Source organism: Bufo gargarizans, chromosome 2, assembly GCF_014858855.1.
Source record: "Bufo gargarizans isolate SCDJY-AF-19 chromosome 2, ASM1485885v1, whole genome shotgun sequence".
In the NCBI taxonomy this organism is placed as follows: Eukaryota; Metazoa; Chordata; class Amphibia; order Anura; family Bufonidae; genus Bufo; species Bufo gargarizans.
In genome coordinates this window covers 605,191,704-605,207,444 of record NC_058081.1, presented here as the reverse complement: position 1 = coordinate 605,207,444, position 15,741 = coordinate 605,191,704, and the positions used below count along the sequence as shown (strand labels likewise).

The 15,741-nt window shown below is 43.2% G+C and overlaps 1 protein-coding gene across 2 annotated transcripts; it reads left to right on the top strand.

Annotated features, from left to right (window-relative positions):
* The first annotated feature begins 2,531 nt into the window (after positions 1-2,531).
* TMEM218 (transmembrane protein 218) lies at positions 2,532-14,071 on the top strand. Of its 2 annotated transcripts, none has more exons than XM_044278302.1 (4): positions 2,532-2,559; positions 5,915-6,025; positions 7,117-7,219; positions 13,834-14,071. In XM_044278302.1, the coding sequence occupies exons 2-4, from the start codon at positions 5,916-5,918 to the stop codon at positions 13,966-13,968; spliced, it is 348 nt and encodes a 115-aa protein (XP_044134237.1). In that variant the 5' UTR covers positions 2,532-2,559; position 5,915; the 3' UTR covers positions 13,969-14,071. The 2 variants fall into 2 exon arrangements, with proteins under 2 accessions (XP_044134237.1, XP_044134238.1); XM_044278303.1 differs by lacking the exon at positions 2,532-2,559 and adding an exon at positions 2,580-2,677.
* The last annotated feature ends 1,670 nt before the right edge of the window (positions 14,072-15,741 follow it).

Genomic DNA, 15,741 nt, shown 5'->3' with positions numbered 1-15,741 from the left:
GGCACTTATACATGATAAGTTTCTAAAAATGTGGTCCCCTTGGTCTTTATGGATTGACAGGAAAAAGGATTCCTCTAATGCACACTTACCTTAGCCAGCTTGCTTGGCTTCCTCTTTAACTACTTCACCACGGTACACACGGGCAAACAATAGGAATATCGGAACTCATGTATCATTCTGCTGGTCATTGTTCATGTTATTTGCTATACTCTCTTGCACTTTTGCTACAGCAGTTCATCGCTTTGTGTGATATGTCTTGTATTGCTGACTTGTACCTGCAATTTGTCATTCCTGTAATGATCTGTAACTGCTATCATTTGATGTGATGTCATTGTAATTCAAGTGTGACTCTGTTGGCATTGTTGCCATTTCTTTTCATTGCATTTTATCATTGCTTCTGATCCCTGAAATGATTGGAAAACCAAATAAAGATTGTAAAAAAAGAAAAAAGAGGGACTGTCCTTCCAAAAGAGGGACACTTGGGAGGCATGATAGAAATAGAAGAAAAATGCAGCCATGTGCATGAGGCCTAAGGACGAGCATGTCTGGTCTGCGAAATACACTCCATGTGATGGCTGCATTTCCTAGATTACCGCTGCTAATCTGACCCGAACTCACTGCATCATAGTGATTTAAGCCTCATTCACACGTCAGTGTTTCACGGACGTGTGCTGTACATATTCTCCAAGGACAGCACACGTCCCCATTCATTTTAGGGTCCATTCATACATCCGTATGTGTTTTGCGGATCCACAAAACACGGACAGCGGCAACGTGCATTCCTCATTTTGCGGACCGCACATCGCCGGCACTATAATAGAAAATGCCTAATCTTGTCCGCAATTGCGAACATAGGACATGTTCTATTTTTTTCGGGAACGGAATTGCAGACCCGGAAGTGCGCATCCGCATTTCCGGATCCGGGCAGCACATCGTGTGGCCCCATAGAAATGAATGGGTCTGCAATTCTGTTCCGCAAAAAAACAGAATTGCGGATGTATTCAGACATCAGTGTTTTAGCACAGTCCGTGGGTCAGTGTTTTCAGCACGGATGCATGCTCTATTTTGTTCACGGATCCATTACATCCATTATAGTCTCTGAGTTTGTGACAACCACGGATGCAACACGGATGCCATCTGTGTTGCACGGATCATTAAGAAAAGATTCTTTGAAAATAATTTTTCAGCTGTTCAGTGTCATTAAAACACGGATGCAACACGGACAGCAAAAAACAAATCCACGGACCCAACACGGATCCTTCACGGATGCATCACTGACCACCTGCTCACGGATTTGAGCACGGACACGGACGTGTGAATGAGGCTTTATAATGCTGTGAGTTCCTTTATAGTTCTGTGAGTAATGCCTAATGTTCACAGCAACTCCCAGTTAGGCCTCAAGCACACAAACGTATATTCTTTCCATGTCCGTTCCGTTTTTTTCAATGAGTCAGCAAAAAAACGGAAGTTACTCCGTGTGAATTCTGTTTCCATATGTTGGTATTTCCGTTCCGCAAAAAAAAAAATAGAACATGTCCTACTATTGTCCGCATTATGGACAAGGATAGGACTATTAGGGGACAGCTGTTCCGTTCAGCAAATTACGGAATGCACACGGACGTCATCCGTATTTTTTGTCGATCAGTTTTTTGCGGACCGCAAAATACATATGGTTGTGTGCATGAGGCCTTACACTGAAATCACAAAACATAATGAACTTTTCATTTTTACCTGTCTTATTTCCTTTTGCTATACAGCACCAACATGTTGCACAGCGCTACAGAGAGTATCGCCATTCTATGGGGATCAGAATATGGTGATTAAAAAAATGTATAGATTTTTCAAATTATTTTTTTTTTCAGTATTAAAACACAAGAACAACTATAAAAATGTGGTATCATTGTAATCATACAGGCCCAGGGAATTAAGGTAACAGGTCAGTTTTACGGCATAGGGCAGGCCGTAAAAACAAAACCCATAAAACTGTGGCAGAATTGCGGTTTTTTCCCCTAATAATCCTGTCTGGAATTTTTTTTCCAGCATCCCACCACACTTTATGCAATATTAAATGGTGGCATTAGGAAGTACAACTATCTTGCAAATAACAAGTCCTCATATGCCTATGTGAACTGAAAAAAAAAAAAAAAAAAAGTTATGTCTTGTTTTTGTAAAAAATAAATTAAAAAAATCACAGGGTCTTGAAGGGGTTACAGTAACCAACCGCTAGTTCATCCCCCCCCCCCCCCCCCCCATGCTATCCTATATAATATAGTCTCTCACTGTTATTGACCACTGATCAATTACTAGGGAATGTAGATCCTTGTGAATCAATCCTTTATGGAATTTGCTATTATTTCAGGCCTAAGTAACCAAAGCTAAGCAGTGTTGCTAGGTAACGCGCGTCAGCCACTCAGTAAGCGAGAAGGCAATGAGACGTCGCTTGTGATTGAAGAGACGGTGGACTCAGTGATGTTAAGTCAGCTTTGATTGGACGAGAAGCGCTCCTTGTTCAAACTGATACAAACTGCAGAGAGAGCGGCTACTGAGCACGGGAAGCGGGTAAGTATAACCGGGCCGGGAGGAGGCGCAGTGGGCCTGGTGATATGTAGCCGTCAGTGCGGGTAGCCTGGAGTCTCTGGTAACGGAGGAGCCTGGGGGGAGATATAGCCAAATATCGGTAATATAACACATAGCATGGAACGTAAGCAGCGCCGTTACCCATAGCAACCACAGACGCCATTTTTGTAATGCAGGGTTTAGAATATGAAAGTAGCAGCCATGTTGGTTGCTATGGGTAACACCTAAACTGTGCTTTTTTTTTTTTTTTCTTTTATAAATCTCCCATATGTGTCAGGAACATTTGTGGAGTGTGTCATCTAGGATATATTCTAACAGTTTACAGCTGCATTCAAAGGAATGGCGTTGTACAGGGCGCCACGTATAAAAAGACCAAATTCTGTATGGATGCAGACGGTTGTATTATCTGAACGGATCCGTCTGTGCAGATCCATGACTGATCCGCACAAAACGCGAGTGTGAAAGTTGCCTTAGCTGAAAATTAATTTCTGAAACATCTCCCATCAGTGAATAACATGGACGCAACACAGATGCCATCATTGTGTTTGTGTTTTTTCTTAATGGGATTGTTTCATCCACATCACGGAGCAAATTAGTGCATGTCTCCGTGATTTTCTATTTTTTTTCACTAACCCATGGTGACCTATATCACTGTATGTGGTAATAACTTTAAAACACTTTTACTTATCCAGGCCATTCTGAGATTGTTTTCTTGTCACATATTGTACTTCATGACACTGGTAAATTTGAGTCAAAATATTTCATTTTTATTTATAAAAAAAAAAAAAATACCAAATTTAACAAAAATTTAAATTTCTCTGCTATTAAAACAGATAGTGATACCTCCTAAAATAGTTATTACTTTACATTTCCCATATGTCTACTTTTATGTTTGGATCATTTTGTAAATTACATTTTCTTTTTTTGGGATGTTAGAAGTTTAGAAGCAAATCTTGAAACTACGGGATAAGGTGGCAGTTTTGTTGGTACTATTTTAGGGTACAGATGATTTTTGGATGCTCTATATTACACTTTTTGTGAGGCAAGGTAATAAAAAATAGCTGTTTTGGCACAGTTTTACATTTATCTGACAGGTTAGATCATGTGGTATTTTTATAGACCAGGTTGTCACGGACGCGGCGATACCTAATATGTATACTTTTTTATTTTTTTATTTAAGTTTTACACAATGATTTCATTTTTGAAACAAAAAAAATCATGTTTAAGGCCTCGTTCACACTTCAGTGTTTGGTCAGTGATTTCCATCAGTAATTTGTTAGCCAAAACCAGGTGCTGCTCTAAACACAGAACAGGTGCAGATCTTTCCCTTCTACCTCATGTCTGTGGAGGCTCCACTTCTGGTTTTGGCTCACAAATCACTGATGGAAATCACTGACCAAACACTGACGTGTGAACAAGGCCTTAGTGTTTTCATATTCTGAGAGCCATAGTTTTTTCAGTTTTTGGGCGATTATCTTGGCTAGGGTATGATTTTTGCGGGATGAGATGACGGTTTGATTGGCACTATTTTGGGGTGCATATGACTTTTTTATTGCTTGCTATTACACTTTTTGTGATGTAAGGTGACAAAAAATGGTTTATTTAGCACAGTTTTTATTTTTTACGGTGTTTATCTGAGGGGTTAGGTCATGTGATATTTTTATAGAGCCAGTCGTATCGACGCGGTGATTTTTAATATGTATACTTTTTTTTTTTAATGTAAGTTTTACACAATAACAGCTTTTTTAAAACAAAAAAAAAATCATGTTTTAGTGTCTCCATATTCTGAGCCATAGTTTCAGGTAGGGTTTCTTTTTTTTGCGGGATGAGGTGATGGTTAGATTGGTACTATTTTGGTGGGCAAACGCCTTTTTGATCGCTTGCTGTTGTACTTTTTGTGATGTAAGGTGACAAAACAAATGGTTTATTTAGCACAGTTTATATTTTTTACGGTGTTTATCTGAGGGGTTAGGTCATGTGATATGTTTATAGAGCCGGTCGATACGGACACGGCGATACCTAATATGTCTATTTTTTTTTTTTTTTTACTTTATTTGGGGAAAATGATGTTTTTGTTTATTTTTACTTGAAACTAAAATTTTAGGGGGAAAACTTTTTTTTTTCAACTTTTTTTTCACTTTATTTTTTGTCCCACTTTGGGACTTCAACTTTTGGGGGTCTAATCCTTTACAATGTATTCCAATACTTCTGTATTGGAATGCATTGGCTGTATGAGTAATACATTGAGTATTAGGCCTCTTTCACACTACCGTTTTTTTTTTCCGTTTTGCGGTCCGTTTTTTGCGTTCCGTATACGGTCCGTATACGGAACCATTAATTTCAATGGTTACGCAAAAAAAAGGAATGTGTTCCATATGCATTCCGTTTCCGTATTTCCGTTTTTCCGTTCCGTTGAAAGATAGAACATGTCCTATTATTGCCCGCAAATCACGGTCCGTGGCTCCATTCAAGTCAATGGGTCCGCAAAAAAAAAGGGTAACATACGGAAATGCATCCGTATGTCTTCCGTTTCCGTTCAGTTTTTTTCTGAACCATCTATTGAAAATGTTATGCCCAGCCCAATTTTTTCTATGTAATTACTGTATACCGTATATGCCATACGAAAAAAATGGAACAACGGAACGGAAACGGAACCACAACGGAAGCAAAAAAACGGAACAACGGATCCGTGAAAAACGGACCGCAAAACACTGAAATGGACATACTGTAGTGTGAAAGAGGCCTTACTCATACAGCTTTCAGCCTGTGAGATCCAGGGGGCTGGATCTCACAGGCTCGTCACCAGAAGGCAGCGCCGCTGCCTTAGGAAGGCATCGTGCTGCCTTCCATGCCATCGGGTCCCCCCTACAGCCGCATAGGGACCCGATGGCACCTCCGCTGCCGCACCAGGTAAAAGCCGCAAACCGCAGGTCTGAATTGACCTGCGGTTTGCGGCGATCGCCGACACAGGGAGGTCACAGGACCTCCCCCGCGCATTTAGCCAAGGTGCCTGCTCAATGATTTGAGCAGGCACCTTGTTCCGATCACCGCCCGCCGCACGGCGGTGATCAGAAATACACAAATCCCCAAGTACCAGGACATCAGGGCATCAGGGCATACCTGTACGCCCTGTGTCCAGAAGAGGTTAAGGGGTTAAAAATCACATGTAGTGATACATTGCAACAAAATCATTAGCTATGAGAGGTGTTAGGTCAGGACTGGTTTCCGTTCACAGGCAGAAAGTAGAGATCTTGAAAATGAGGTGAACACAAGTTCTAAGAAAAAGTAGCAGAACTTTCTGCTGATTAATCTGATGTCTATGTGTTTTCTCCCCTAGTATGGCCACCACTGTCCTCGGTGTGGGCATCGGAGTGATTGTGATCGCTGTTATTTGGGTGGTGACTCTGCTGGTTTGCGTCCTTCTGACTCGAGCCTCTGGAGCAGCACGGTAAGGTTCACTGTCCTGGATAATACTGCTCTGTGTTATTAAAGCTCCATCGTGATCTATCCATTGCTGCAGAGACGCCCAACCTGCGGCCCTCCAGCTGTTGTAAAACTATAACTCCCATCATGCCCTGTTGCAGGTTGCAACAGCTGGAGGGCTGCAGGTTGGGCACCCCTGATCTAAACCATTCCCTTGCAGCTGTATGTTTAGGGTCGTTGTCCTGCTGGAAGGTGAACCTCCCCCCAGTCTCAAGTCTTTTGCTGCCTCTAACAGGTTTTCCTCCAGGATTGCCCTGTATTTAGCTTCATCCATCTTCCCATCAACTCTGACCAGCTTCCCTGTCCCTGCTGAAGAAAAGCCTCCCCACAGCCTGATGCTACCACCACTGTTTTTCACAGTGGGGATGATGTGTTCAGGATGACATAAAGTGTTAGTTTTCCGCCACACATAGCGTTTTGCAGTTAGGCCAATAAGTTAAGCTTTGGTCTCATCTGACCAGAGCACATCATTCCACATATTTGCTGTGTCCCCCATAAGGCTTGTGGCAAACTGCAAACCGGACTTCTTATTGCGTTACACTTCTCCACGCGGGTGATGCTAGAGAGGCTCATCCCAGTCACCGCCTGCCATTGGCTGCTCCCCCTACATCGGATGTTTTCATCCGCGCACGGGGAGAAGCAGCGGCGGCCGTGGGGAGCCAGGTACGTAGAATCGGTGTGAGGGGCCCGGGCATATGGGGGGGGGGGCTTTTCCAGGCTCGGATAACCCCTTTAATCTTCTGCTGTTCCATTTTCTCTGGAGAGTGTTCTAGGGCTGGGGCCTATCCTTTGTGTGCAGTACTGCAGAGGGGGAGGCTTCTGTTGTAGTCGGTTGTCGTACATCCAGAGATTGTCTCATCTCCTGGGACATACAAGAGAAGATGTCTTCACATATTTCTCAGTCAAACAGGAGCAAAGAAAAGGAGGAGACGAAGGAAGAAGAGCTGGGATTTTTATTTATTTTTATTATTTATTTTTTGCATTTTCTATATTTTGTGTGCCTTTAGTTGCTCTCTCCGAGTGTCTCTTTTGCTGATAATGGTTGTTCTTGTTCAGGTTATCAAGCATCGCGTTGTTCTTCCTGGCAGTGATCATCACTCTCATTCTGGTATTTTTTCCACGAGCAAGCGAAACTCCCTCCCCAGAAAAGGAAGTTCAGGTATTCCATCTGTCCTATCTATATTGCACGGACAATACAGCTATAGTAGCCCCAATTCATACAGAGAGACACTGAGAGATACAAGTGTTATTGCTGCATTTATTCCAGTCTTGTGTAATATGGATGCTGGGGAGGCTGGAAAAATGAAGAAGCAGGTTACTGATACAGTCCACGGTCATACCAGTACACACATAGAGACAAGGTGCTTGTCCCTAAAAGGTAGTAGCTCCGATCCATACAGAGAGACAGAACAGAATAGAATAGATAAAAATCGTATTATGAAAAAGCACTGATTGAACAGTTTGAGGCTACCACCAAAAACAGATATCGAAAAATAGGGGAAAATTGATCTATGAAGCACAAGGAAATATGTATACAGGGGATACTATATCTCCTTATGGAGTGCTCTTCATCAGCGTGAGGAGTCTTAAAGGCCTGGCAATGCTCCTCTGGGAAGAAAGGGCTGCCAATTAGCTCTAAGCAAGCTCTGTCTCTAATACCACTGTAGCTATCCTATAAGTCAGTGTTCAACCTTTTAAATGGGCCTTGAGACATGACTTGGATAATGATTAACCCCTTCCCGACACATGATGTACTATTATGTCATGGAAGCCACTGCGTTCCCGCAATTTGACATAATAGTACGTTATGGTGATCGGGCGGGCACTGGAGCAGTGCGCGCCCGATCACCGCAGGGGCCCGGCAGTCCCTAGTAGCGGGGCCCCTGCTGTATCCGCCGGCATCGCTGTAAAAGCCAATGTCGGCGGATTAACCCCTTCTATACCGCGGTCCGCGCTGACCGCGATATAGAAGGGGTTTGTTTAGGGTGAGGGAGCGCATCGAGTCCCCGCGCTGCTGTGGCGGGGACTCGATGTGTCAGAAGGCAGCCCGATGCCGTGCAGAGGCTGGCCAATGCCTTGCACGGCATCGGGACCTGCCTTCTACGGGTGCCTCAGGCTGGGTCTCCTAGGCAACCTGTTAGTGTATTACTCACTGAAGTACACAAACAGGCAATGCATTACAATACAGATGTATTGTAATGCATTGTAGAGGAGATCAGACCCCCAAAAGTGAACGTCAGCAATAAAGAAAAAAATATTTTAAAAAAAGTGTTTTTAATAAAATTAATTACGTTTTTAAGTAAAAAAAAAAAAACGCCCCTTTCCCCTTATTTTATAATAAAAAAACAGAAAAGAAAAAACACATATTAGGCATTGCAGCGTCCGTAGTGACCGGCTCTATAAAAATTTCACATGATCTACCCATTCTTGTTGCCTTAAATCACAAAAAATGCAACACCAAGCGGTCAAAAAGACATATACCGCCCAAAATAGTACCAATCAAACCCTCACCTTATCCCACAAAAAATGAGACCCTACCTAAGAGAATCGGTTAAAAAAGCTATGGCTCTCAGACTATGGATACACTAAAACATCATTATTTCTGTTTAAAAAATACTATTATTGTGTAAAACTTTACATAAATAAGAAAAAGTAGACATATTGGGTATTGCCACGTCCGCAACGATCTGCTCTATAAAAAAAAAGTCACATGACCCAATCTCTCAGGTAAACGCTGTAAAATTAAATATGAAAAAAAAATGCGCCAAAACAACCAATGTTTTGGTCACCTTGCCCCATAAAGTGTAATAATGAATGATCAAAAAATGTACCCAACATGTTACCAATAAAAATGTCAACTCTTCCTGCAAAAAACAAGCTCCTGCACAAGACGATCGGCAGAAAAATAAAAAAAATAGGGGTGTTCAGAAAATGGAGATACAAAAATGTAATCTCCATTTTCCATTATTCTTGTGGAACACCTAAAGGGTTAACAAAGTTTGTAAAATCAGTTTTGAATACCTTGACGGGTGTAGTTTCTAAAATGGGGTCATTTTGGGGTGGTTTCTATTATGTAAGTCTCACAAAGTGACTTCAGACCTGAACTTCGTCCTTAAAGTGGGTTTTGGAAATTTTCGGAAAAATTTCAAGATTTGCTTCTAAACTACTAAGCCTTGTAACGTCCCTAAAAAATGTCATTTTCTAAATAATCCAAACATGAAATAGACATATAGGAAATGTAAAGTAATAACTATTATATGAGATATCACTATCTATTATAAAAGTAGAGAAATAGAAAATGTTTGGATTTTTGCAAAATTTTTGGTAAATTTGGGATTTCTTCACAAAAAAGGTGAACTATATTAACTCAAATTTATGACTGTCACGAAGTACAATGTGCCACGAGAAAACAGTCTGACAATGGCTTGGATAAGTAAAAGTGTTCCAAATTCCACATGTCAGATTTTCAAAAAATGGCCTGGGCAGAAGAGCAAAAACTGGCCCGGGGGTAGAAGGGGTTAATCCATTACCTCATCTTTAGAGTGCCTTACATCTGGTGGCATTAGCGGTAGAGCTTGCTAAGAGCGCATTTGCATCCCTTCTTCTCAGAATTCCACAGGAGCATGTATGGCCTATAATGCACACGACCGTATTGTTTTTTCTGTGTTTTGCGGTCCGTTTTTCACCGATCCATTGTTCCGTTTTTTTGTTTCCGTTGTGTATGGCATATACAGTAATTACATAGAAAAAATTGGGCTGGGCATAACATTTTCAATAGATGGTCCCGCAAAAACGGAACGGATACGGAAGACATACGGATGCATTTCCGTATGTATTCTGTTTTTTTGGCGGACCCATTGACTTGAATGGAGCCACGGAACGTGATTTGCGGGCAATAATAGGCCATGTTCTATCTTTCAACGGAACGTAAATACGGAAACGGAATGCATACGGAGTACATTCCCTTTTTTTTTTTTTGCTTTGCTGAACCATTGAAATGGTGTAAACGGGGAAAAACAAACAAAACAACAAAAAAACGGTCGTGTGCAGGAGGCCTAAGGAGATATAGTATCCCCCAAATCTTGATCTGGTCCTCTCACTCAGTTAAGCCAATACTCTCTGCACTGATGAAGGGCAATCGCCCTGAAACAGCTGTTTGCAGATTCTAAGAAACCCAAATAAAAAAAGAGAGACCCATGTGTGGAAAACATGTGCAATTCAGCTTTAACAAAATACAGCATAGCCTTCCTACCAGACGGCGATGATGCCGAATCTGATCAATTAACCCCTTTGATGCCACGGTCAATAGCAATCTTGACATCTGTGGAGTTAGGCTTAAGGCCTCTTTCACACGGGCGTCATGTTTTTTGCCCGGATAAGAGGCGGTTGCGTTGCGGGAAAATGCGCGATTTTTCCGCGCGAGTGCAAAACATTGTCATGCGTTTTGCACTCGCGTGAGAAAAATCGCTCATGTTTGGTACCCAGATCCGAACTTCTTCACAGAAGTTCGGGCTTGGGATTGATGTTCTGAAGATTGTATTATTTTCCCTTATAACATGGTTATAAGGGAAAATAATAGCATTCTGACTACAGAATGCACAGTATAATAGTGCTGGAAGGGTTAAAAAAATAAAAAAGTTACTCACCTTATCCTCTTGTTCGCGTAGTTCGTTCCCGGTCTGTTCTTTGCTAGCTGTGGGCTTGGGCTGAATGACCTGTGGTGACGTCAGATCACATGCTCCAATCACATGGTCTATCACCATGGTGATGGAGCATGTGATCTGACATCACCACAGGTCCTTTAGCCCACAGCTAGCAAAGAACAGACCGGGAACGAACTACGCGAACAAGAGGATAAGGTGAGTTAACTTTTTTTTTTTTTTTTTAACCCTTCCAACACTATTATACTATGCATTCTGTAGTCAGAATGCTATTATTTTCCCTTATAACCATGTTATAAGGGAAAATAATACAGTGAATAGACTGTCACCTAGAACCCATGCGTGAAAATCGCACCGCATCCGCACTTTCTTTGCGGATGCTTGCGATTTTCACGCAAGCCCACTCACTTCTATGGGGCCTGCGTTGCGTGGATTATCGCACCGCAACGCACAAAGAGGAGCATGCTGCGATTTTCACGCAACGCATAAGTGATGCGTGAAAATCACCGCTCATGTGAACAGCCCCATAGAAATGAATGGGTCAGGATTCAGTGCGGGTGCAATGCGTTCAACTCACGCATCGCACCCGCGCGGAATACTCGCCCGTGTGAAAGGGGCCTAACTTTACCATTTTGTAGAGACCTTGCTCCCCCCCCCCCCCCCACATAAAATTAAATAACCGTGATCAAAAAGTTGTGCCAATAAAAACTTCAGTTTGTTCCGCAAAAAAACAAGCCCTCATACAGCTCTGTGGACGGAAAGAACATTTTTTGCAAAGGTAGTAAAACAAAATAAAAAACGACACAAGCCTCAGAATAAGGAAGTCATGTCATTTTTAGAGCACAGTGAACACCGTAATATTAAAGCCCCAAAAACCTTGGCGGGATTGTGGATTTATTTTTATTTTTTTTTCAATTTCACCGCACAAAGAATTTTTTCCCCTGTTTTCCAATACAAGACAGTAAATTAAATGGTGCATCCCACAAAAAATAATCCCTCATAAAAGTCATGGCTCTTGGAATATGAGGAACACAAATGAAAATGGGCTTCTTCTTGAAGGGGTTAAATGGAATTTGCAACTTAGCCTAACAGAGCCTCCAATGCAGAAGTGAACCTAGTGTACAGAAAAATGGCCGCAGAACGGCAGATGAGGATCCAGCTGTTGCAAAGGGGCTGTCCCACAAAAAAAATATTCTACATTTTTAAAAGCAGCCCCTGGATCTTAATACTTTGTAATTGCATGTAATTAAACATTTAGAATAGCGAATTTTGTTCAATAAAATCTGTATAGCTCCACCTGTTTTTTGTTGTTTTTCTTATTTATGTGTCCAACTCGCTGAGGTAGACACACATGATCCGTTCCATTCTTCAACTGCCACCAGTTGTGACAGTTACAGGGAGAGGGCTGCAGCAAAAAGGACACACCCCAGAAAAAGGCACATGTTATTAGCTGCAGCAGAAAGGACACACCCCAGAAAAAGGCACACGTCCGTGGCTGCAGCAGAATGGACACACACCCAGAAAAAGGCACATGTCCTTGGCTGCAGCAGAAAGGACACACCCCAGAAAAAGGCACACGTCCTTGGCTGCAGCAGAAAGGACCCCCCCCCAGAAAAAGGCACATGTCCTTAGCTGCAGCAGAAAGGACACACCCCAGAAAAGGGCACCTGTCCTTAGCTGCAGCAGAAAGGACACACCCCAGAAAAGGGCACACGTCCTTGGCTGCAGCAGAAAGGACACCCCCCAGAAAAAGACACATGTCCTTAGCTGCAGCAGAAAGGACACACCCCAGAAAAGGGCACATGTCCTTAGCTGCAGCAGAAAGGACACAGCCCAGAAAAAGACACACGTCCTTAGCTGCAGCAGAAGGGACACAGCCTAGAAAAAAGGCTCACGTCCTTAGCTGCAGCAGAAAGGACACAGCCTAGAAAAAAGGCAGACGTCCTTAGCTGCAGCAGAAAGGACACCCCCCCCCCAGAAAAAGGCACACGCCCTTAGCTGCAGCAGAAAGGACACATCCCCTGAGCTGCCAGCTTAAATTATATCTATCAGAACAATTGGAGCAAACCAAACCATTGAGGTACAGGGCTGATGCAGATATTGACATGTGCTGTAGGATGCCTGAGATTTTCTTTTTTTATTCATTCTGGGACAGCCCTTTTAGTGCTGGGATCGGCCCAGTCAAGATGTGCAATGTCTAACGTGGGGATTCACCAACAGATGAGACAGAATTTCGCAATGTACTTGATGCTCGTCTTCGTTCCCAATTGCTGTAGGGAGCTCACGTGAGGCAGTGGAACCCGAAAACGTTACTCTGCTTTTCCCAATTATTTGAGGGGGGGGGGAAAGGAAATGATAAAATAGAGCTAATTACGGTATATGTGATTTGTCTCATGCCATACATATGGTCAAAATCCGCTCCAGCGCCCAGTATCCGCTAGTGATGTGGCGATACCTACCGGCTTCTAATTGCCTTGTTTTCACACACGGCAGATATGGGGCACAGAGCACGCGGCCTGAGATTACAGGTCACCGGATCAGAAATAAACACAATGAACGCAGGTATCTGCGGCTGCTCTAACTCTCGATGGCCACACTCGTCTGAGAACTAATTATAAGATTTGTGTTCCTGCCCCCCCGTCCCCCCCTTTCCACCTGACAGCACGAGGGCTCTATCAATAATACATGACTAGGGCTTTATGCACTGAAAGTCCACTAATTGGCTAATTAAAAAGCGAAACGCGTTGCCCAGACAAACATGTCATCCACAAGAGACTTGTTCTATGCGGGAGCCAAGGTCGGCCTTAATATGGACTCCTCAGGATGACCTTTCGTGTTGCAGCAGCATGTTGGCCCCGTCCCTGGAGCCAGTTCACAGCTAAGGATAGCTCAGGAGATCACCTCTCATGTGTCCTCACTCATTTCATGCCCGGCAGCTCAAAAATAACTTTTATTAGGCTGCCGGTGACTTTCTTTCATCATCCTGCTAGGGGTGGAGATGGCTGTATTCCCTGTAAGGATGGAGGTTGCGGGCAGATGTACGGTCATTAGGAGGTCCTCCTCCATTTGTGTCATGCACAGTGCTAACATTCAGATGTTCTCTGTCTTGTAGATTGTAGACACCTTCTTCATCGGCCGCTATGTCCTCCTATCGGCCATCAGCGTCATCTTCCTTGGAAGCTTCTTCATGGCTCTCGTCTATTGCCTCCTGGAACCGGTCTATGCCAAACCTCTGCGGGTCCGGTAACATCTTGGAAATTCGGCATCTTGCATGATGGCGGTATTTTTATATGGGAGTCTGCTTCAGTTATTTATCTGTAAATCATTTGTGGAGGAAATAAATAATTTTTTATTAACAGGAGATGTGTTTTCTTGCAGAGACCCGATGTACGGTAGCTATGAGGGCGGTGTGATTCCCGGATCCTTGGTCCTTCTGCCGCTTCCTTTATGGTCATCGCTGTTGCATCCAATTACAGCATGACTCTCTTAGTACTTGTATATGACAGCTATGCTGTGATTGGTTGCCATGGACAACAGAGAGGTTTTTTCACCATTTTTCCTAAATCTCCCCCAATGTCTTTTTTTTTTTTTTTTTCCTCTTGGCGTGGTTGCTGTGATAAGTGGCATCAGAAGACAGGACTGAAGCCAGATATTTTGCTGTACTTTTTGGTGCAATTGTCCGGTGTTCAGACAAGGCCTTAATGGGGTTAGGGGAGGAAACCGGACAACTCTGAGGATCGACCTGTAATAAAGAATAGATCCAGCGCCTCTGCTCTGTTAAACCAGCTGCAGCAGTCATGTTACATCAAATACACACGACTGCTTTGACCAATCACTGGCTTCTTCAGTACACCACAGAGGCCAGTGATTGGCTGCAGCAGTCACGTATTGTCAATGTAACATCGCTGCCACAGCTGGGAAAACGGAACTAGAGCAGCGACACAGGATCTGTCAGGTGACTGATCATCTATTCTTTATTAAAGATCGATCCTCTTGAAACCGGATGGGTCCTTTAAGGTGACGCTCCACCTTCAATCATCAGGTTGTTTCAAGTAAAAAATTCTGAGCTAGTGTCCTAAAGGGGTTATCCTGCATACTTTTTTTTTTTTTTTTTTTCGTCTCTCACTTGCCTGTTTATCTGGAGAACTTGCTTGCTATTCTGTGGGTGGGCAGTAGCTCCCAAAGCACCTGCATCTCCCAGGAAGCACCTCAATTGGCTCTTGTGATCCCCTTCCTGCATAGAAAATAGCCCCAGAGAACTTATGGTTTGTAACGCCCCCATAATTTCCTCCCCCACTGTCTAGAGAGGGATATAGATATGCTTCTATGAATTTAGAAGTAGGGAGAAATGAAAGGAGTCTTGGCCGCTTCGCTGTGAGATCACTACAAGGCACTGAGGAGAGGGGAAGGGAAGCTATTGAGTATATTAGCCCGCCTCTGCATGCAGGAGAAGGTGAACAGCAGGGGGCGCTACCAGAAAGGAAAATATCATGTACGGATTCTATTGCATTTGTATTGTAATACTATAGGCTCATGCACACAACCATTGCCTGTCTTGTGGTCCACAAAATACGGATACCGGCCGTGTGCGTTTCGCATTTTGCGGAACGTCTGGCCTATAATAGAACTGCCCTATCCTCATCCATAATACGGACAATAATAGGACATGTTCTATTTTTTGCAGAACAGACATGTAAACATACAAAAACGGAATGCACACAGTATATTCCATTTTTTATGCGGACCCGTAGAAGTGAATGGATCGGCATATAGGCTGCAAAAAAAACGGCAGGGAAACGGCAAAAAGATAAGTTTGTGTGCATGAGCCCTACTGCTGAGTGACAGCTCTGTTGCTGAGAATAAGAATCGCATCACAGAACTGGTCTGTGGGTTGGTTAGGCCTCATGCTCACAACTGTATCCGTTGTGCGATCCGCAAATACCGTGGATACTGGCAATGTGCATCCCTCACTTTCCGCAGGCTAAAACTGTAGAACTGCCTATTGTCCATAAAATGGACA

Coding starts and splice junctions, on each gene's coding strand:
- TMEM218 (XM_044278302.1), top strand. CDS start 5,916: ATGGCCACCACTGTCCTCGGTGTGGGCATCGGAGTGATTGTGATCGCT. Junction 6,026..7,116: donor CGAGCCTCTGGAGCAGCACG/GTAAGGTTCACT, acceptor GTTCTTGTTCAG/GTTATCAAGCATCGCGTTGT. Junction 7,220..13,833: donor CCCCAGAAAAGGAAGTTCAG/GTATTCCATCTG, acceptor TCTGTCTTGTAG/ATTGTAGACACCTTCTTCAT.